We start from the raw sequence: 22,248 nt of genomic DNA, 5'->3' as shown, positions 1-22,248 counted from the left end.
AAGACTTGAATAATTCTGTAGGTTAAGATTTTGAGAGAAGCATTATGGATCATGAAGGACTTAGATATCTTATCCTTAAGGAAATCACCACAGTTCAGCTGACTAACATTATGCTGAGATATAATCCATAGACTCAAACAGAAGAAAACTGTGTAGGTGAACAAAGATGAAATGAAGCAGTATAAACAGGAACACTGTCTTCAGAGAACAGAGTCCTTAAACCACTTGAGAGTATTAGTCTGAAAAGGTCTACCTGCTTGACCTTCTTGAATTTATGTTCAAAGCAATACTAACCCACTAAAGACTACCGTTTACAAAAGCAGGCAGCAAGGAGTGGAGACGGCTGTCTGACAGGTGTATAGAGGTATTTTCTCTTTTCCACGTGGAGCCAGATAATTCCAACAAATACTTAGTCTTTAAAAAGACCTGGACTTACAGAACCTTTGGTATTGCATTCCTCTTTTTCTGCTCGTCAATAAAACTTTGAGTGTTTTGAAGAAATTTGAATCACTAAAATCACCTGATGGCCGCCAAATCTGAGAAGAGGGTTTTGGACTTGGGTTTGAGCATAGTCAAGAAACCAGAGGCTTTAGAGCACACATTCAAACGAGCGTGGGAATGATGTTAGCTCTAACCCAGACAACAGAACCTCTGAACAAAAGTACCGTGTATCCAAACTGCAGCTTGCCGTGTAAGTGGGAGGGATGGGCTCACCACCACAGCTTTGCTAACAGGACTGTGAAGCCAGTGTCCTGCCATCAGGCTATCATGCAATTACATATCAGCAAACGACGGCAAAAGAAATCAGAGAAAAAATATCCAATAATTAGGATGAAGTCAAGGGCTATGTTTACATTAGTAAGTAGTGCGGCGCAAGTAACAAGTGACCTGAAGAACCTGGTCCTCACAGCTTACACACTTCAGGGCATTTTACATTAGATTAGCTGGTCCTATGGAGTGAGTGTCCATTAGGTACGCCACTGGAATAAATATTACAGTTTTGTTTCAGCTAAAAGGTACCCAGTCCATGCTCCCTGAGACCACTCCATGATGCTCCAAAGCGAAGTGAGCGGGGATGACTGAGAGGTTCACTTCAAAAGCGCCCTCCAGACAACACTAATGTAGACCTATCTACAGATCTCTGGATACAGGCCTCCATTAAAATAAACTCTCCGAATACACTCTCTATCATTACTGCAAACCCATCTCTATGGATACTACATTGGTCTGCTGCCTAAATAAAAGCTAACCAGCAATAAGGAAACTATACCTAGACTACCACCTAACTCAGTACACCTCAGTGCCAGTGGGATTTCTATGAAACAGCACTGGTTTTAGTCTCAAATCTCTTGTCCTCCTATATGAAAATATCAGTTTTCATTGTTTCACTTCAATTTAAACTATCAGTGATCGGGACCTCTGACCATTTTTTGAGAAGCTATGTTCCAATAACTGGAAAATGGAAAAAACTTGAAAATATAATTTGAACCTTAATTATAACAGCAAATAGATTAAAATGCAGTTAGTCCTCTTGCTGAGTATTAGCGGAAACTAAATAAGGCAATGGCCTAAACTTATATTATACACATTTCTATGAGTCATGTCCTAATTACTAGTGTTGTATTAAAGACACAGCAAAAGCAAAAGAAAATCTCAGAGGGTGGTTATCCTTATGACACAAAATATTATTACAATGTGATGAAAGAGAATTACTAAACGTGAAGTATATAAAGCTCAAAAAGGCATAATGTCATCCATAACAGAAATCAAGGGAAATAGACAAGACTTGCATTCCAGTCATTTACTTCCTGTAGAAGATAGGAGAACGGAAATATATCCTTTTAGCTTTGCATTACTTCATCTGTTGTCAACCTTCCCAATTTCACGTATGCGCTCCAAAATCCATTTTAATTCCAAATCTTATGCTCTGTCACTATTCTCCTTGTCTTTCTTTTCTCTTAGCTAGATCATTGTTCTCTTTTTTCCTCATACCCAAACCCTGCTTCATTTTGGTCTCTTGCCAGCTCAGCAAACCATAGCGCATAACCTTTCCAATTTAAAACTGCAGTTCATGTTTGCAGCTATGTGCCTTCAGTTTTTAAGATACACAGCAGAATCACTGGATTTCTGCTTCCTTTGCACTGCTATATTCACAGTACAAACTTAAATGAATTGCTCTTGATTAATATGATTCAGATGCAGTTGCACATGGATGAAAATCCTGACCTATTTCAGTGGATAATAGTAATAATTTCTGTACAGCAATACTGGAAATTAGTCTTTTATGATAAACAATGCTTTAACTTCAACTCTTTTTTGTTGTATTACAAATAATACAGGTATCACTATTTTGGTTCAAGTATAGTTCTCTGAATGGGTAATACTTGCCTTCAACAGGGCCCTGAGCAAGGGCTGGGGCATAAACTGCAGCACTCCTCAATTTATTAGGTCACAAACATATTCCCTTAAGGAGCGATACAGCAGACTCCCTCTGGGGCCACACACTTTTTTCTCATATCCAGCCTTAGTTGTGGCAGGTGCAGCTCGGCAGACCCAGCTCTTCTCTGTGTCCCAAGATCCGTGGAAGTTTACGTGTCTGTGCAAAGGTATACGGATGGCCACATTCACCTGGGTGCCTTCAAAAGTTGAGGGCACAACCTAAACGTAATGAACTTCACCTCACCTTAGGCGAGAAGACCTGAATGCATGTTGATATTCCCTTTCCATATCTAGTCTAATTATTAGCTGGATATGGTTTCTGAAAGGGAATCCAAAATGTCATTCATGTGTTGATGGCCTGGTGTCAAAAGTCTATCATCTGCCTTTGTAAAATACGGATCCTGCAAAAAGGTTCGGAAAACATTACCAGTATGTTATATTGTGAAAACAGACTCACTACTCTAGAAATTTAATGTGTACTTTCACTGAGGATACCCCCACGTACACTACTCCTATAATTTACAGCAGATTTCTTTCCTGGAAGTTATTAGCAGTTGTAACTTGCTGCTTATTTTTCACTACTGAAAACTCTAGAGTGGAACAAGACTAGTTAACAAACGTTACATCATACCTTTTACCTCTGCCACTTCTCAAAGGGTTCTAAACCAGAATGCTGACCTGACAGAAACATTGATTCATATTTTGTTTCAAAAGATGCCACAGTATTATTATCTTGCAAAAAAAATTATTAGAATGATTTTCTCCCAGAGGAAGCTAGATTTAAAAAAAAAAAAAGTGAGAAATTCCACGTCAGGATGGAGAGATTAAGATTCAGTTATTGACATATTGTCACCATTTCCCTTAGTCTATATGAACAAATAATTGCTGTTCTGCAATTATGCCTCAAATTCTTTACAAAAAAGGATCTGATGTATGATATAGCTTGACAAACCAGTTCATGAGTAACAACAGGGACTTTGTAATATTACTTTAGAGTTTTAATCCATACTTTGCCACTAAAAATTAAAATATGTTACTGTAGGCAAAACGAACATATAAATCTATGTTCAGACCTTGTGTTCATGGACTATGGACTTCATTGTAGCTTATCTTTTTAATAAAACTTCATGAATTTCAAGTCTTTTCTCAGTATATTTAACAAGTCAAGTAACTTCTAGAGTTTATGAAAGTAGAATTAATTTTAGCAACAGACAAATGGACAATCATGGGAACAGGTTACACTTAATTACAATTTTTATCAGAACAGTCATCATACAAGCACAACTCCCACGGAAGCCAATGGAAATTGTCTCTTGAATAAGTAATGAATATATACTTTTGGAATGGACTGTGAGAGCTTCAGCTGTTCTACTTATCTCCAGTAATACCGATAATTTCCATTTGGCAGTTTATTGCTTTACAGAACTATGGAGCTTATGCAAATGTTTTTGCCACAATTCTGAAGTCATATAATATTTAATCATAAGGAATACTACTGAAATAAACAGTTTTATAAAAGTATAAAAGACAAGAAAAAAATTAGTTGTTTCCAAAATTATATTTTTAAACACCATAATTGTATACATAGGATTATATAGTATAGCAAAGAACAACTGAATATTACATGCAGTCTTTTCTTTAAGCCTACTAACAGGCACTCACGGTCTGAGGTAAAACATAGTTTATTTCAAAGACTTACAGTGGGAAATATTGAAATGCATTTTAATTGCAGTAGTAAAGGATTCAAAAGTATATATAAAGAATCGATTCCATTTCTAAGATAAAACAAAAAAGGGAGGTCTTGGCTACGGTAAACAACCATTAGCATATGGAGAGTCAATCAGTCAGAACAGTACTAAGAATTAGTATCTGTGAATGAAGTGACATGTTAGTTATTGCAGATAGAACTTGCTGCGTATGTGCAGAAATGCACACATCCTGGTGTGAATGAATTTTCTAACATCTTTGCTCGACACTTCTATTCCCCTAAAATCTTTTTATTATCTTCACTCTAGGAACCACATTTGCATTTCACCTACAATATTGCTTCAATGTTACATTTCAGAGTGCTGCTTATTCTTGGTCAATGTTAATGACTGGCAACTTGTGACTATTTTTTTTTTAATGGAAATGTCACATCTTCCTTCAACACATCTTTTCCTGTTCAAGCTAGAACAGAACTATAAGACCTTTTCAACATCTCATTGAAACAGCTAACCAGATAGTCCTATTGCCTTGCTTATATGGACTGGCAAATACTTCTGACTGCAGCCAGAGGGGAAATAGTTTAGGATAGGTGGGTTTTTTTGTTTGTTTGGTTGGTTTTTTTTGTCTTTGAGATGGAGGATTATTAGTAGGCAGAGAAAACAGTAAACAATGCAACGCAGGAAGAAACTCATTTGTATGGACATTGGGCATCAAATCAGTAATTGAGGAGACAGAGTTTCATAATAAGAAACATCAGGTGGAAAAAAGTATTTAGTTCTATTTTAAACACTGCTCTTTGTTCTCTCTGGCACCTAGTTCCATCTGCCACTTATCTGTCCATTTTAACGCTTCCTGAGCTTCGACGCACTACAAATCCACAGTACTATAATGGTGTTAAACACATCCATGATCACAATCAATATAATACTTCTGTTTCAGACATGAAGAAAAGCTCACATGACTGAATGCTTCTCCCTTTTGTCTAATCACATAAGTTGATTTAATGAAAGATACTGTCTCTTTCTGCAAACCTTTCCTCTTTGCATCCTTCTGGCCCCAACAGAACTATTAATTCATACAATACAACATATGTACCTACATCAAAAACTGCTCCTAAACATCTCATCTTTCTTTGTTTTTGTAACCTGTTGCAAAGGAGGCCAAAGGAGGCCTCCTTTGCCTCCTGGGTCAACCCCTATACTCTCTGGGTTCATCAGTTCTCTCCACTTCCTTGCCGTATGCCAGAGAGCTTTCCTAGGCATTTCTTCCACCCACTCACTTGCCTTAGCAGCTACTCAACCTGCTAAAGCAGTTATGAATAGAAAATATATTTATTTAAGAACAAAAGATAGAAAACAGTGGGAAAAAGTTACTAAAACAACAAACACACAACCAGATACATTCTGGATCTTATCATGAAGGGGATTCCTTGGCTGCTCCAGCATCTCAGCACACTTGTGAGGTTCTAGAGATTCTGCTACAGAGTCACACCGTGGAGCTGTTAGAGATGCATCTGGAAGGGCACTTATTTAATTTCACAGTTTCTTCTTAAAGGTTAGGCATTTAACTGACATTAATCATGTACAGGCCTTCTGTGGTCAATAGAGGAAACAGGGAGGGATTAACTGTTCCGCCTGTCTGAAATATCTTACTGGGATGAACCATCCTCTGTAGGTTCCTGTTTCTTTTCTTTGACTGCAAAGAGCATGTGCACGTGCACGACTGGCTTGACTCCTCCTTTTAGAGGGTAAATCAGGATGAGATGAGTTCTACTCTGCTGCAGCACTCCTCACTACTGCTGCCCGAACAGGCTTGGCACAATTTAGCGCCCAAAGCACACCTGGCAGTAGGATCGGTGAGCATTCTGAATTCAAAGGAATGTGACAGCTGGCACCCATAATGCATTTGACATCACAAAAATGACCGTTATTACACTAATGACCATTATTTAGGTTACAATATCTATCACGAAAGAGCCTGGTAAAATGAGAATTTAGCATCTTTATGGACATACATACTTTATAATTCTTAACTTACTAAGCAATCTTTTCACAGGGCTGGTCATTCTATAAATGTGTCATTATTCAGTACTTATCTTCTTCACTGAATATGTAATACAAAGCCTTACTAACTGAAAACCACTTAAATCTGCACTAAACAGAAAATGAGTAATTTCCTCCTCAGTAACCTTATGCTCTCACTGCTGTAGCTAAGCTCTTCAAAGGTGGACATAAGACGCAGTTTAAAATCAAAATATGCAGAAAATGAATCCTCTTTGGGATCCTGTTTTTGAGCGGAGCCCTTTGCATCAGGCTTGCTATTCTGCTTCCAAATCCTCAACCAATCACTAGTAATGTTTTGTTTTGCTTCTGTTTGTTTGTCTCCCCTTCCCCCCCCCTCCACTTTCCAAGCACTACATCTCATCCCTGCCTGTGACTCCTTGATTGCTTTAATCTAATTTAATTACAGACTCTCTCCAAAGAGGAATTGTTTCTTCTTCATTCTAACTTTGGCTACGTTTCCACTGAATTTCCCTTCCTACCAAGGGCACTTATGCCCCTACCTGGCAAATCAGATTAAGGAACTGATCCAGATGAAAACCAGCTTCATCAGGGAAACGGCATTAGGGAATAGGCTGTTTTCAGCTAGATCAAGTAGCTGCTGCAGCTTGCAGCAGCTGCAGGTTGTTTGTACAATTGTTAGCACAGGTATAATAGAGAGAGCAAGAAAGCCTGGACAGGTTGGAAGAAGGAATCAGAAAATAAGTGGGTGCTTGAGGAATGGGGAGGAACCATGTCTTCCAATCACAGCCAGCTTAAGGCAAACCATCAGACTGCAGCCTTTCCCTGGTATGCCCAAACAAAGAGCCAGTCGCTCTGAGCTCATGCTCAACTCATTCATTTCATTTCTTTGCCTATCAAATACCTTTTTCCTCAGCAACTTCTCATCTCACTATCCATCACTTCTCAGATGAAAATCTGTTCCTTCTAACACAATAGAGTTTTGTCACCACGAGCTAATCCGTTCTCTACCAAGGCTAGCCTTCTGCCACCTTTTCTCTTGTGCTTGGGCTCTACTTCTTGGAAGCACTGAGAAGTCAGGGAGGGAGAGACAGTACTCCGAGGTCCCTGGAGCAAGAAGAATAGTAGTTTATTCTTCATGTGTAGCATGAAGCAATCGACAGAAAATTAGACTCTATAAATACGTTAGCCACATGACCCCTTCCTAAGTGCTAGCTCTGCTTTTTGTCTCTGTCCAAGTTAGGTCTAGACTCCTGTGAGACCTCTGGGGAATACTGGTTCTTAGAAGAGCATCTAAATAAAGCTAACCTATCACTACAGCTTCAGCGTGGGAATCCTAGAGAGTGCTGACAGCACTGGAGCCAGAGAGCTGAAGGTGTTGCCCTTCCCAGGTGACATCTCCGTTTGTTCCTTTCCCTGCTCCCACTGCTACAGTGACACACTGGTAGTCGGAAGGGCAGGCTTGGTTTTGCCTTCCTTCAGATAACACATGCACTGCAGGCTTGCCTGTGCGTGACTGATGAAAGACTTATATGATTTCCTTGATTGTGATATGAGGATTAGGGGTTATTGCACAAGTCTCTGTTAATCAAGTGTGAACTAAGACTACAATCTTGACTGAATCCATGTGCTTTTTCACAGAAGTAAAACAAGAAATCTCTAACACCATGCTGCCAAATTGCACATCCCTGCTGCAAAGTATCAAAGCAGAAGTGTTTCTCAGTAGAATAGCTGCAAGAACCAAAACGAGCCACAGAACACATTTTTCCTTAACCTCACTATGAGAAACAGTGCAACTATTTGAGCTGAATTCAGCCTGAGGCAGAGGCCTGGCATGAAAAACTTCCATCTCAAAGTTCAGGAAATTGACAGGCAACCAAAAGAAAAATGTTCATTACAAAGCAACAGCAAGTATAGGGGATGTTATATGATCTTCCAGTTATATTTGTACATGGGGACGAACATTGTATTCTCACCACAAACTTCATTCTCTAAAGCTATGTGGATTATGGCAAAAGGCTCATGTATGAGTTTCTCAGACAGTTACCACCACTGCAGGCTAAGCTCAACCACTTTCTGTCTAATCCTGAGAAGAAATGAGCAATTTTGCTGAACTGAGTTATTTTTATGATATACTGACAAACATTCACTAAGGGATAGGCTGAAAACACTAATTAATTTCCATGCCTGACCTAAGCAAGATTTCCAGCTTTTAAATGTGACAGTCTACTGTAATAGCCTTCAGTGTCACCTGGCACCTTGAGCTATTTTTACTTTTTCATTAAGTCTCATTTCCATCAGAATAGAATTCAATATGAGCTTTAGATAATGTCCTGGTTTAGTCTATGCTTTGCTTAGATTATATGGAAAAATAATTAACAAGGTAGCTTCACGCACTGAAAAAGAAAATATGTAGATCAAGAAGAAAAAGAAATGGAACAGTTAAAATGTGTAAACCAAGTTGAACATGAGAAGAAAGCTCCATTACAGACCCTGGGGGATAGCAAAGTATGATAAGAATATAGAAGGAGATCCTTTCCCTTAGAATAAAATGGAAAGATGCTTTTCCTCTTCAAAATGCGTGAGACAGAATAGCTTTGCATACCACAGCAGAATTATTGTGCCCCAAAAGCTAGCCTGAGAACATGCTGTCACAAAACTACAACACTTTTGAGAGACTGTTGATCTCTGCTGTACGGTGATAAATTAAAATCCTTGTGACTAGGCTAAATGCATCTTTGAGGTTTTGAGGGTAAGAGATGAAGCAGATTAATTACCTCATGGATTTTGGGGGAAATTTCATTTCAATAGAATAGAACTGTGCATATTGCAGCTTTCTTTTCTGATAATCACTGAAGGAGTTTCAATTTCCACTTGCTACAATCAGCAAAAGATCACTAGGGCATTATGTGCAGGAAGAAGAGATGTCCTTTGTGAAATCCAGTTTCATGGCCACACTCAGTTAAATACTAATATAGCAAATATATACTATATTTACCCTCTGAGGATATAATGATATACTTCCTATGGAAATATTTATCTCAATAAGATCTAAAATCTTTTTCAGTTCCACTGATAATATAGTTCTCTAAAAATCAACAATGTATTGCCGGGACTTTAACCAACTGGATCTCTTTGATAAACCTCTTCCAGTACCAAAAAGCAAAAACATTTGCTAACAAGAAGGAAGGAAAGATGCTGAGAAATTGATTACACTGTTTCTCAGTTTAAGCAAAAAAAAAAATCTTCTTATATTTCTTCAGGAGGGAGCTAAGGGCACCTTCCTACCTCCTCCCATAAATAATTACGAAAAAATCAAAATTTTTAAAATTTGAAATCATGAATTTATCAACAAATAAAAAAAATTAGGAGAGTGGAAACACTGAGATTTTAATAATTTTAAATGTATTGCTTAACATCTATGAAAATAATAATTCAGTAAATTTTTAAATGAAAAGATTTTTAGAACTAATACTTTTTTTTTTTTGCCAAAACGTAACCAAAAGCTTTACAACACTCTTCCAAAATGCATTATTCCATTCTGTTTTTTCTAAACTCTTCATGTTCTATGAACAATTTTATCCCTGAGGAATCTACAACTTCATCAGAGAACAGATGAAAAATTCTACTTTCAACTAATATAAGATTGCATATTAGTTTTAAATATAGGCATTGGTAATGTTTAGTATTTATACCTGGCAAATACACATTAAATATGTTGCTATATTATTTCCGCGAGGACATAAAGGGAAACGCAACCCATGGCAGAGGGTTTTTTTTACTGGAGTAAGTATGCAATTTTCATTCTATCGTACATTACAAGCTAGAAAGTAGGTGTTGGCTTAGCTTTGCCATTTCAGCGTGCTACTTCCTAGAACAGAGCCAGCGTGTGAGCACTGAGACACGGCATTAAGGAAGGACCTGTGGTTCAGAAACCTGCACGATAAACTACCTCTTGTATAGTGAAGCTATTTCATCGAGTCCAGTGGCAACCTCTGAGAAAAACAGCAATATTTCTTCCTAATATCCTAGTAGTGCAAACCAGACTGTAATACTCACCTTGTATAGATATGAATGAAAAAGAGAAATCTACAAAATAAACAGTAAAGAAAACAAAAGCCCACCATTACTATAGATATCCAGAGGGAGTCTATCAGGTTATGCCTTAAGAAATATCCAGGTTATATCCCATAAGCAAGCTTTGAAATATCTACTCCTTAAAATAATGTATAATTACTTCTATTTCTTCATCTTTTTTCATCCCTTTTTCTTCAGATACAATGACTGATTCTACCACTTTTTTCTTGAGTTCATAGCTCCCTATTCTGCAAATAGGGTCCAAGGCAGACAATAAAAAATGTTCTACGGTACTAAAACCCCTACTTTTAATAGACTTTACTTCTTAGACATAAGAAACCTGGGAGGAAAATTTACAGAAGCACCTGTTCTGATACGCAGGTATATCTGGAGCTTTCATAACTGAATATAAAGAATGACTTGGAAGCAGTTTTGGCTCCAGAGTGATCGCTGAACACCATACTCATGGAGAAAGGTCCCACTCTGACAAAGTCGCAGGGGCAAGTCTTTAACTTCCTAGATGCTCTCTATGACTTTTTTATAACTGCTAAGTTCTATCCCTAGTACTTTTTCTTTCTGGAACTTCTGCTATTGTGCCTTTCTGTTCTAATCCTTTATCCTTTCATTCCTTCTTCTGAACTAAACTTCACGGTAGGAACAGCAAGCCTTTCCAATACAAGTCTCCTTCTCCGCTCTACAGGGTATTTCTCACTTTTGCTGTTTCTCAGCAGTGATTTTTCCCACAATTTTTACTTCTTTAGACAAAAAAAAAGTTAAAAGAAGGTTTATAAAAGTAGAAATTCTTAATACGGAAGAGAAAAGATTCAATATCACAGAACTGTTGAAGAGTAGCGTTATTTTCCATGGGGGAAAAAAACAGACTGCCTGTAGTAGTTACACAAAAGTTTACAAGGCAAATATCTGTGCACATATAACAGTGCCACAGGGCTGTAGTGGGGACTGATACTTAAATAATGACTTGGAAGAAGAAATGCACTCTGATGTATTGAGTCTACTATCTCTTCGACATCTAAATTCTATTAAAACAATATTAAATTCAAACTTTAAGATAGCTGTTGTCATGAAACTGTAAATATATTTGCATATTGTATATAGATGGAATACAAAAATATAAATGTCAATTACTTAAAACACTAGGCTTAAACAGCTTTCAATGACAACCACTCAAAACGTCTCCAGTTAAGAGTTACGATCTCCAAAAGAAAAAGGCTTGTATCTATTGTTTCAGTCAAAGTCACAGTGTACAAGCAAGTGAACAAAGTGCAGCATGTTAAGCTGCACCACCTCTCATCTTGTCTTGGAAGAATTATTTTTTGGTGTCTTTAAAAATAGTTCCAGACTCACGGAAACAAGACTGAAAGCCCTGAAGGGAGGGGGGGGATAAATTAAGCCACGGAGAAATGTTTTGAAATACAAAGCTTCAAATAGCAGGACATCCAACAAAAGCTGATACACTAAGCTCAAGAACAATTTTCAGCATTACAATGCAAAGCAACCTCCTCCTAGTTCAATAAACAGCTCAAAAGAGACACATCAGAGTGGACATGGGAGAAAAAAAAAATGGGAACAAGTCTTCAAGAAAGCTGTTCTGAGAAGACTTTCCTAGCTTGCTTTCACAGGATACACGAGCTCTGTTACAGTAAAACCATTCAATTGATCCAAAATGCAAAAGAAATGGACAGATACACAGAAGTGGCTCAAGAGAGAGGAAGAGATGTCTAAGACAACATAAAACTGTAGGGTGCTGAAGTGGAATGGGAAAAAAGCTCTAGATTAATGCTTATCCAGAAGTAAGGTTAAGAAAGCCCTTGTTGAAACTGAGGATCATTTGAAAACTGTTTTTGCTTTATTTAAAAAGCATTCAGAAATAAGTAAGCTTTGCCTTAGATGAAATAAGTTCAACGAGTTAAAACTACAGTTCATTGCTCGGACTGCAACACTCTGAAACCAAAAGAACAACTGCAAAATACCATTTCTATACAGACGTAAGCACAGGACATTTACTATTTCATTTACTAATCCTGCTCATCCTAACAGTTTCAACAACAGTAAAATTTAAGTAACTTCTTTTCTATGAGATTACTTAGAGGGGTCACGGTCAGAGGAGCGATACCCTATCCTTAAGAGCAGAGTTTGGGAGACAGCATTATTTTATCCCTTTGATTAAACATAAGAAGAAATACCAATTTTGATCCCACTCATAGGTCAGTTAGAAGTTTTTAATGAGGATAATGTTCAGTGTATGAACTGCAATATATTCCTGCCTACATGATACTTTTTTAAATAATCGATGGTATTGTTTGGGAAAATACTGCGTGTGGCAATTTGTAAAAGAATAACTATTATCATTACATGCTAGCTTCTAATGATACTTCTCATCTTTCCTTCCCTGCAGGTGTTATACTAAATACAGTCTCCCATCTAAGAGTATTTGGGAGAGATAAGGTACTTATAATGATTTTGAATGCTAAATGATGACTTCTGAGCCTTGTTGCTGGAAGCGTGCACATACCTCCTCAGTAACACTACTGGATCAACACTAGAATCAAAAGGTTAATGATACTCCAACTAAGATAGATCTCACAAACTGGATGAAACATACGCCTTTTCTAAAAAAAGAACAAAATCTGGTAGCTGATAAAATTCTACTTTCAGCCTACACAAGGCTCTCTCTTTTCCAAGATGACCATATCCCACTGAAATCGCTGTAAAAGGCTCCAGGTGAGTGCATTAGCCTTTGGATGCAGTATCTATTTATTTTTGCACCCCTGCATTTTTCATCAAACTGTAAGACCAGCAAGAGTATTACTATAAGAAACAGATATCTACTTTGTGTGGAACACAGCTTCGTAAATGTCAAAACAATCTGAAAAATAAGTTGTATTAAAACAATTCCAGAAGAACGTCTCAATCTGTTACTTTCAAAACAGCACCATCTTGTCACATCTTAAAGCAAAACGAACAGAAACTATAAATTACAAAGAAACTATAAATTACAAAGCATTTGAAGATCTAGAGTTGTTTATAACATTGTTTAGCTAGAGAACAATTACATTTTATTTATAAAATTCCTGAAGCAACTCCTTTTCTTAAGCCTTCATCACCATATATAAAACTTTATGCCTATTTTTAATGCAACAGGCCCATTTTGATTTTTACTTCCTCAGGAACAAGGTAGTGCATATTTTTGTTAAAACTTACATAGTGCTTCTAAGTTGCATTTTCACTGTACTCTTTTTTTAAGCTCCAATCTGGCAAACACATGCTTAAACACATGCTTGCAAAGACAGTAGGTCATTCATTTAAAGGGACTTTTCCCATGCTATGTGCTTAACTGCTTTGCTGATGAAGATCTAAAGCAGGATACAGTGGAGCAGAAAATGTTTTCTCCAGCCTATGCAATTTCTAAAATATCATATCTATGCTAGCATATAACCTATTTTCTTCATAGTCACATTTTTTGTAAATGTAGATATAATGTCAGGTTATACTCGGTTAACACCTATCAGAAAAGCTTAAGAACCGCTCTATCCTACTTAAGGCAGAGACTGGAATTGTTTTTCCGAAGGTAGGCGACTATTGACTATTTTTGAGTGCGAGCTTTCCTTTTCAATAAGAAGAAAAAACTATTCTTTCTGTAGCTGGAGAAGTTTAGTCAAATCAATTCTTGTAAAAAGCTCCAAACTAATCAAAATGTTTCCAAATACCTTTTTCCAAAATAATCCCCAACGGAAACTAATCGTTTGAAATAGCTAGATTCTAAAACCAGGTTAAATAACAAAAAGGGCTAACATTAAATACCCATACTTCTTTAGTGGGTATTTCGTCATGCTTCCCTGTAACATACTTATGAGCAGTTGAGATTTACTGGCACAAATGTTTACAAATATGTATTTTGTCTCATACTGTAAATCTATCATGTATGATTTGTGCCAGAGGCGTTTGTTCATCTGTCCAAATCAAAGAGCAAAAACATTCCGGTTCTGCATTTGTGTATCTGCAGCACACCGAGGTCTTAGCCAACAATAACTGTTGATCTGTCTGTGTGGGAATATCTGTCTGCACTGCTGGGTCAGTGTAACTCCCTTACATATACCGTTGCGGTGAATAGCATCTTTTCTGGCATAAGTACCACGGAAAGAGGTCATTGGTGTTTCCAGCAAGAGTATCCACACAGAAAGTTACAGCAGTATAGCTATTACTGCATGAAATAATTGCAGACATTTCTGGATGACAACAAACCCTGAAACACTAAGGGACCATAACAGTAAAAATAACAGCTAAAAACTATGTGCAGATCACTCAACCAACCACAAGTAAGTAACATGATTTGAATTTGAAACATATGTGATCAAGGCTTTGAGGAAAATATTTGAAAAATCCTCATGTGAAAAAAATACCATTGGTAACGAGTGAATACAAGGAGATTATGAATGTTTAGGAATACTCTGTGACAGAACAATACTCAAAAGACACTCATTGTAAATTATGAGCTCAGCTTTGTCAAACACAAGATTTACGTGGGGAAATAACCAAAGCAGTGTTACAGGGCACATTCAGGAAAGAAGTGTGAAGTGCCTAAAGCAAACAAACACACAAGAAAACATTTATATCACTACAAAAGCAAACAACCAACTCTGTTGTCTGGTATTCGAGAAGGCAAGTATTCTTGAGGAGCTGAACACAGACTCTGTAGGGCTTTTGTGAAACTCCAACCAGTGAGTTTAGCCGGGATTTGTGGTGGAATCTGTGCAACTGTCTTATAAATTTCATTTCCTTCTTTGGTCCATTTGCAGTTGATGTATTCGGTTAGCTTGAGCAGCCTGTGAATATGGATTTTCACAAAAGCTGCAGTAGTGTTGCAAGTTCAAAGACAGATGCCGTATATTCATGAGATGCTCCATTGGTTGCAACCGGCATGACTGTTTTGCAATGCACACTCATCACAAGACCGTTTTGGATGTTACTGCTGGGCATTCCAATAAGCCTCAAAACTCTATCTGTTCAAAAAAGGGGCATAGCCAAATCAATTCCATAAGAGGAAACAAAAGCTTTCTTCTTTTTTCTCTCCTATAAAAGAAATAGGGCAGGCAAGACCTTGTGTATCCTCTTTTGTAATTGACTCTTCTTTTGAAAAGAACAGCTGCAGCAGCTTTCTATTAATAGACATTCTCCATGAAAATTTCAACACTGACAGCTTTCAGATAGTTGGAGGCCGATGCTTAACAACGATAATATATGTTCTTCAAGGGCATGTTGGTACTCTAAGGTTCTTTTTCAAATTCTCCCTTTCTTCTCAATTCGCAGTGTTTTTCTTTGTCTCAGTCATGCTTGCTTTCTATTCTGCTACAGTCACCATGTTAAAAGCCCTCTTTTGCTTCTTCCTCTATTCAGCGTAACTCTGAACTGTTCTTCCTCTCCACTACTGGCTTTATTCTCAGTCCTTTCCTTTATTATTCTCCATTGTATCCTAATTACGTATATTGCTCCCAAGTTGCAGGTTAGTGTTCCAAACACTGTCCTTCCGTGCCATCTTCCTTTCTTCTTTTACTCTCCTTACCTTTTCTGCTTTGCTCCTCTAGAGACCATGACTTCTTTAACAAACCACTAAAAAGTAACTTTCTATTCATTTGATGTTTTAACTCACTGAGTTTATACATCTTAATGCCATTTTAAATATATTTTAAATATGTTAAGCTGTTTAGCAGCACTCCTTTGGTGTATCTTTTTTTTTTTTTTAAATACTCCCAAGCTAATGGATTGCCAATTAATTAGAAATAGTTAATCTTAGCAACAGAATAAACATTTCACGTGTGTATCTCTTGTGGAGCTTCTAAACTAATTTTTATGACTGCGTTGCTAACCGTTCTCACTACTTGGCAGTCTGTCAAGAGAAATAAAAGTTCTCTGAGCAGATATCCAGGCCATAGTTTGCTGAATGTTTAGTTTAAGCAGGATGCTTCTGCATCCTCTTTCCTTCCCTTCCTTCACTGCTTGTTCCCAAGCTGTACTGTCTTTAAGGATATCAATTTTGGGAAGATGCAGTTGAGCTCCATCAGCATAAAGCCAGATTAAAAATGAGCACAAAAACTGATTATTTTGAACTCCTGATTGTTTCTGACCTGGTTCATTGTGTGGAGCCCCATGTGCCAGCTTGGCCAAGGAAGAAACACAACGGAGGGAACAAGTAGCAGGGAAGATTTTGAACTACTGCTGGAAGAAACGTTCAAAGTATATATCCCAATGTCTCCAGAATCAAGGAAAAAACAGCCAAAAGGAAGGGGAGCAGGCAGAAGGGAAAAAACCCTACATTGATATAGATATTTAGTATGTGTTATGCACAAGGACAACTCTGGTTAAAACAACAAAAATAAAAACCCGATCATTAAGAATGGTTACCGAGATACAGGTGCAATCATAAATTACTCATACCTGCTGGAGTTGGTTCCTCTTCATCTGAGGCTGCACAAAGAGGGAAGGGGGGAGAGGAAGGAAGGAGAGAAAGAGAGAAAGAGAGAAAGAGATGAAGAAATCCAAATAGCGCTAATTGTTATTGTTATTTACATTTTCTTAATATATGAAATAAACAATCAAATATCACCAAAAGCTAGTTTATTTTATACAGTTTGAATCAACTTCAGTAAAATCAGATATTGCATCTGAGATATGTGTGTGTGTGTGTGCGTGTGCGTGTGTGTCTGCTTAACTCTCCAATCCAAACATTTGTCTGAAGAAAGCAAGAGGAATATGTGTCTGCATACTAGAACCTTTCCCTTTTTGTTGTAAATTAAATTGCCTTAAGTTACAATTAGATTTCACCTTAGACTGTACGTATTACCTGCCTATTCAAACTAAAGCCAGTAGATAGACATACTCACAGTAAAACCGTATTTTAAAAGCACGTCAGTGACCTAGTTCTTTCTCTCCTTGCAGTCAGAATGTTTATATACACATTCCTCATAAAATGGTTTTCTTACAGTCCTGAAAAATTTTCAACAAAAGAGAAAGCAGCAATCAAGTGCTTCTCACTTGGATGCTCTAAAAGCATCTAGAAGTCTGAGGGGACTCTCCATGCACGTGATACAGAAACCCTCTTAAATTATTAGAGACATGTATCCATACTACCATTTTCTTTTTCTTTTAATCAGTCTCTTCCATCAGTTGAAACCTAAGCTTAACCTGTTTGATTTCTTGCAAAATCTGTTCCACACACACATTTTTCCGAAGGAGTCCTCTTTTCAGCCTGACAACGCAGCCCATTTACTTGGGGCTTAACAGACCGAAGGGCCCAAAGCTCCTAACGTCCCTGGAGGCATTAACTCACCATGGTGCTTTTAGAACTTGCACTTGGCAAGGACAAGGATTTCAAACATTTCCTCAAAGATCAGCACCACGCCTGGTAAATTAGCTTGTTTACCTTCAGTATCAACCCATGTATTATGATAGGACAAAACAGAGAAGGGGCAGGAAAATCTTTTCTTATTTTAGTGCAATTTTGTCAGACATAACAGACGCCCTATGACCGTGAGCATCCTCTCAGCAGACATGAACTACGTTCACTACTAACTATAAATTCTGGCTAATTTAATACAACATTCTGTATGCAACTGCATGTGACTATCACTCAGGAAACATCATCACTCCTAATTGCAAAGTAGGGCAGTGTTCTGTTAGGGCCGTCCAAACCAGTCAATAGAAAATAATGAATTACTGGCTGAACGAAGCACCAGCCAACTATCTTGTCTCTGACTAGAGTTTTCTGAGGTAAATAGGTGAATAAAAATCTTTTTATTTATATAACTTTGTGTTCAACTAAACAATTAAGAAGGATATATTACAAGAACAGAACATTATGAAATGTATAATATAAACTGTCCTAAACAAGGTACTTAGCAGTCTATCCCTTCCCTTTTATAACTTTGTTTTCAGAATCTAGATGCATACTGTGACATTACATGGATCTATTACGTGTCTGTGTGTGTGTGTACACATATACACACACACACATATATACACACATACAGAGAAAATTAGATCAAGCTTTTAAACTTTACAGTTACAGTATGAAAGTGTTGTTTTATTGAACATTCATCGAATTTAAGGAAAATGTGCTTGTAATACCAAATGGTTTCAAAAAAATCAGAGAAACAAAGAGAAAATACTATCCTATTGTTTTCAAATTAGTCAGATACATCATTAGCTCAATAACAACATGATAGCTAATTCCCCTGAAAGAAACTGACTTTTAAACCTTGAGAGCAACAGAACCAAAACTAAATAAACGAACTACAAAACTATGTATATTGCAATTTCTCAAGCTATCAGTGGTAGAGAGGAAAACTAGACAAGCTGAACAGAACATAAAAGTTAGTTAGAAGTTCGGTTATTAAATTATGTAAATGTCCAAAATCTCTATTAACTACAAGCTCAACTTTTGCTTGAACAATGAATAAATAAAAATATGTGACTGTGTATGCGTGACTGTGTAGGCATACTAAAATTAGTTAAACAATAATATTCAATTACACAACGTATATTCAAAATTCATTCCATTAACTACTTTTTTTTTCAGGCAGCTATTTAAATATTATTTGTAGAATTAATTTTTGTGATGAATACTAGCATTGGCAATTCAAAATCGGATTCTGATATTACTCTGATGGATGTTTCAAGGGGACCACTCTGTACTTAGGCACACATCTAAATAAAATAGGATAACTGCATCTCAACTGAAATAAATCATTGAGATGCTGAGATAGTTATGTTGGTAACATTATATCTCTGCTTATTTCATTACCTGTGACTATTTGACTGCTGTTTTAGGCTGTAAATTCTTTCAGAAAGGGACTGTGTTTGTTTCTATTCCAGTAAAGCTCAATTCTCTAACAAATAACCATAACAACTGATCCTTTGTAGTTTCACATTTTTTCCAGAAATCAAGCACAATACAATGAAAGTCTTTGTCTTTAAAATCAGTAACCTAAAAGATGACAATAAGATCACATGTATTGTATATAATACATGCCTATTAAACAGAGAAGGCCACTGTAACCTTTAGTGAGATTATAACTACTCAATATATGTTATCAGAGACCAAAATATTTAAATTCAAAACCCTGCCTGGCTGAATAAATATAATATGAATAGACATGTGTCACTGATGAAAAATTAACTCATCTTCCTCGCTGCGGTCTAATGGCATGCCATGATATACGACAGCAGGAGTTTAGAACTGCTTTTGTAAAAGGACCTAGGTCTAGTTGTCAATACTGTATTTCTTAACCTGGCATCTGTCTGAATGAAAGATGCATATTAAAATGAGATATGAAAACACAGGTATGAACTTGTTTGTACTTCATGCACATATTTATTTATTGATTTTCAAGTGAGCTTAATCTCTTGTTATCTGTAGGAGGATTTCTTTCATCCCACATAGCTTGACAGACCACGTTTACAAAACAGCCTTTAATAAGCCACAGAATACTCAAAGAATACACTATTTTTGTTTTATCATCCTGCCTCAACTGGCATGTCAGCACTCAACTCTCCATTAGTTAAGTAAATTCACTAAATTATCACACTGAAAAATCCCCACACAACACTTCTTTTCCATGAGAGCTTCCTATCCTGAAGTTAATTTAAAAAGCTATTTATACAGTGAGTCATATCCATAGTGATTAGCTGTAAATTACTTTCTCTACTTATTTCAAAGGGGTGGAGAGGCAATAAGCCGGAATCACCTTGCACCAGTGAGCTGGCACGGTCCGCTGACTCGTTCTGCCTGGCCGTGGATCTGCCCAGGCTCCCTCCTCGGGACTCAGGGGCGAGACTGCACGCCAGAGCCAGGTATTTGACAACGACATCCCCCAGCCACTGTCACGGGCATCTTAAACTTATGGCCTGATAACAATATTGCATAACCTTAAGCTGCAAATTAGCCTGCAGTTTTAAATTGTTTTCAAGTGCGCGTTTCTTTCCCTTGTCATGCATCATTGACAAAATATAATAAGACATATGGCAGCACAGATATTAACTTTTATTTTCTTAGAAAAAGTCTGATGCACATTTGGGATAACTCAATCATGTTTTCCTCAAAGACAAGTATGTATCCTCCAGCATGTATCACACTATTAGCTTCAGAGCAATATGAGAAAGAAACGTTCAGATAGTATCTGAGTAACTATGCAAAGCTTCAGAATATTTCTAATACAAATGTAGATGACTTGAGAAATCTAGAAAAAATCTGAATTTTGAAGCATAGTAAAAGTTGAGAGAGGTAGAATCACTATAATATTAGTTTTGTGTTTATAGTAATGCTTGTGTTAATCCTATATTGATGTGAAGTGTGCTTGCCCTTAACATTCAAATAAAAGGTAAGAGCCATATACAAAAGAATAAACTTTGATATACTGTATTGTCTCTATGTGAAAGCCTATGCAGGAAGAATTCTGCAAAATAGCCCAAATAAATCACCTGTGAGCAGTAGGATCCAAGAGCAAGAAACAACATTTTCTGACTTCAACTTTAAATTAAGAGAACTTAAAAATTTTTTAAGTGATACTCTACTCTGCATTAAATCTCAGGGTATCAAAGGATCTTCAAACTACCATGGCTTACTGACTTCCAATCAACTCAGCATCAGTAGTTAAGACTGCAGTTTTAATGATACAGATGTTTCACTGAAAATAACAGCTTAAGAAGTCTGTCTCCTCTCCTCTTCCCTAGTCTACAGACTTTAGTTCACTCTTCCTTAAGCTGGCTCAGTCCTCTTCTCTGGTTCATAGCACGGCACTGCAGGCAGTATTGGCATAACTGATGAGGTAGGGTATCATCAAGCAAAGGACTAATCATGACAAGCAGTGTTTCCACCAAAGCTCCCGTATCATCAAACCACAGGATCCCTTTGTCCCACTCTGCCTATGATGTTAAATGCGATAAAGACATCTCAAAGCCACAGCCTGGATGATTAACACTAACTCACCGATTCATAGTAGCTCCAATGGTTGCCGCTGTAAGCAGTGATATAAATAATTTTCACTACAAGTAAAACCCATGAAAACGAGAATTCTTTCAAGAAGCATAATTTGTCTGTCTATATTTAGATCGGTTCATACCACTGCTTGAAATGAAAATGAGCAGGTCATCTGATACTACGTGATACTGACTGGAGGTAATGAACACAGGAAGTTTGCCTGTGATGATGACTGAATACAGATAACAGATTAAGTAAAAACATTTTTTAAGCTTTGTTCCTGATTCCTACAAAAGCATCTGCCCCCTGTTCCTATTTCTCTCTCCCCTCTGCCACCTCCAAAATCTAGAAATCTGGTCTAACAATGTGATTGCTGGGGCCATTATTTCTCTCTTCAAGTCAGTAACACTGAGTGATGACACTGAAATGTGCATTAGCAATTATCATATTAAACTGTTTTGTATCTCTTTTTAATTTTAAACTTTTCTTCCTAGATTCTGCTAGATTCCAGACTCTAGCATCTAGTTCTAGATTCTGGTCTAGAATTTGGTTGGCAATGAATTTGGAAAACACAGCACTTATGCTAGTTGGTGAAGGGTACATCTGTTAACGTGAAGAAGAGGTTTGGTCTCACAGGTTTAAGGAGAAGTTGGATTTTTTCTTTCGCTATGTTTTCTTTCCATCTAGTAGGTAATACCGGGACACCAATACATCCTTCACTCTTCACAACTCCTCAGGAAGGACAATGCCTCTTTATACCTTCTGCTGGCTAAGCTGTATTTGAAGCTATTTTTTAAAAACTAACATCAAGAACACAAGGCAACTCACTACTGCATCTCTATGATAACAACCTATGCACTGATAAAACTATGCTTGGATAACAGATGTTAAGGGCAAATCAAAGTCTTTAATTAAAAATCCCTAGAAACGCCTGTGGCACTTAAGAGAAGAAGCCTGCATTCTTATTTTCATAGGTTTACATTCATTTAAGCACTTGAAGCCTACCAAAAG

General features: G+C 37.1%; 1 protein-coding gene across 2 annotated transcripts in view; it reads right to left on the bottom strand.

Annotated features, from left to right (window-relative positions):
* The window catches only part of LOC104144888 (EGF-like repeat and discoidin I-like domain-containing protein 3), a 254,672-nt gene that overhangs the window by 137,148 nt on the left and 95,276 nt on the right, over positions 1-22,248 (bottom strand). Inside the window, exon 3 of one of the 2 annotated variants that reach the window (XM_068928088.1) lies at positions 16,698-16,727. The exons of the other annotated variant lie outside the window; for it this stretch is intronic. Coding sequence (XP_068784189.1) covers positions 16,698-16,727 — 30 coding nt within the window. The remainder of the gene's footprint in view (positions 1-16,697; positions 16,728-22,248) is intronic. 2 annotated transcript variants of the gene reach the window in all.

This window comes from Struthio camelus, chromosome Z (assembly GCF_040807025.1).
Source record: "Struthio camelus isolate bStrCam1 chromosome Z, bStrCam1.hap1, whole genome shotgun sequence".
Taxonomy (NCBI): Eukaryota; Metazoa; Chordata; class Aves; order Struthioniformes; family Struthionidae; genus Struthio; species Struthio camelus.
This window is presented reverse-complemented; position numbering and strand designations above follow the sequence as displayed.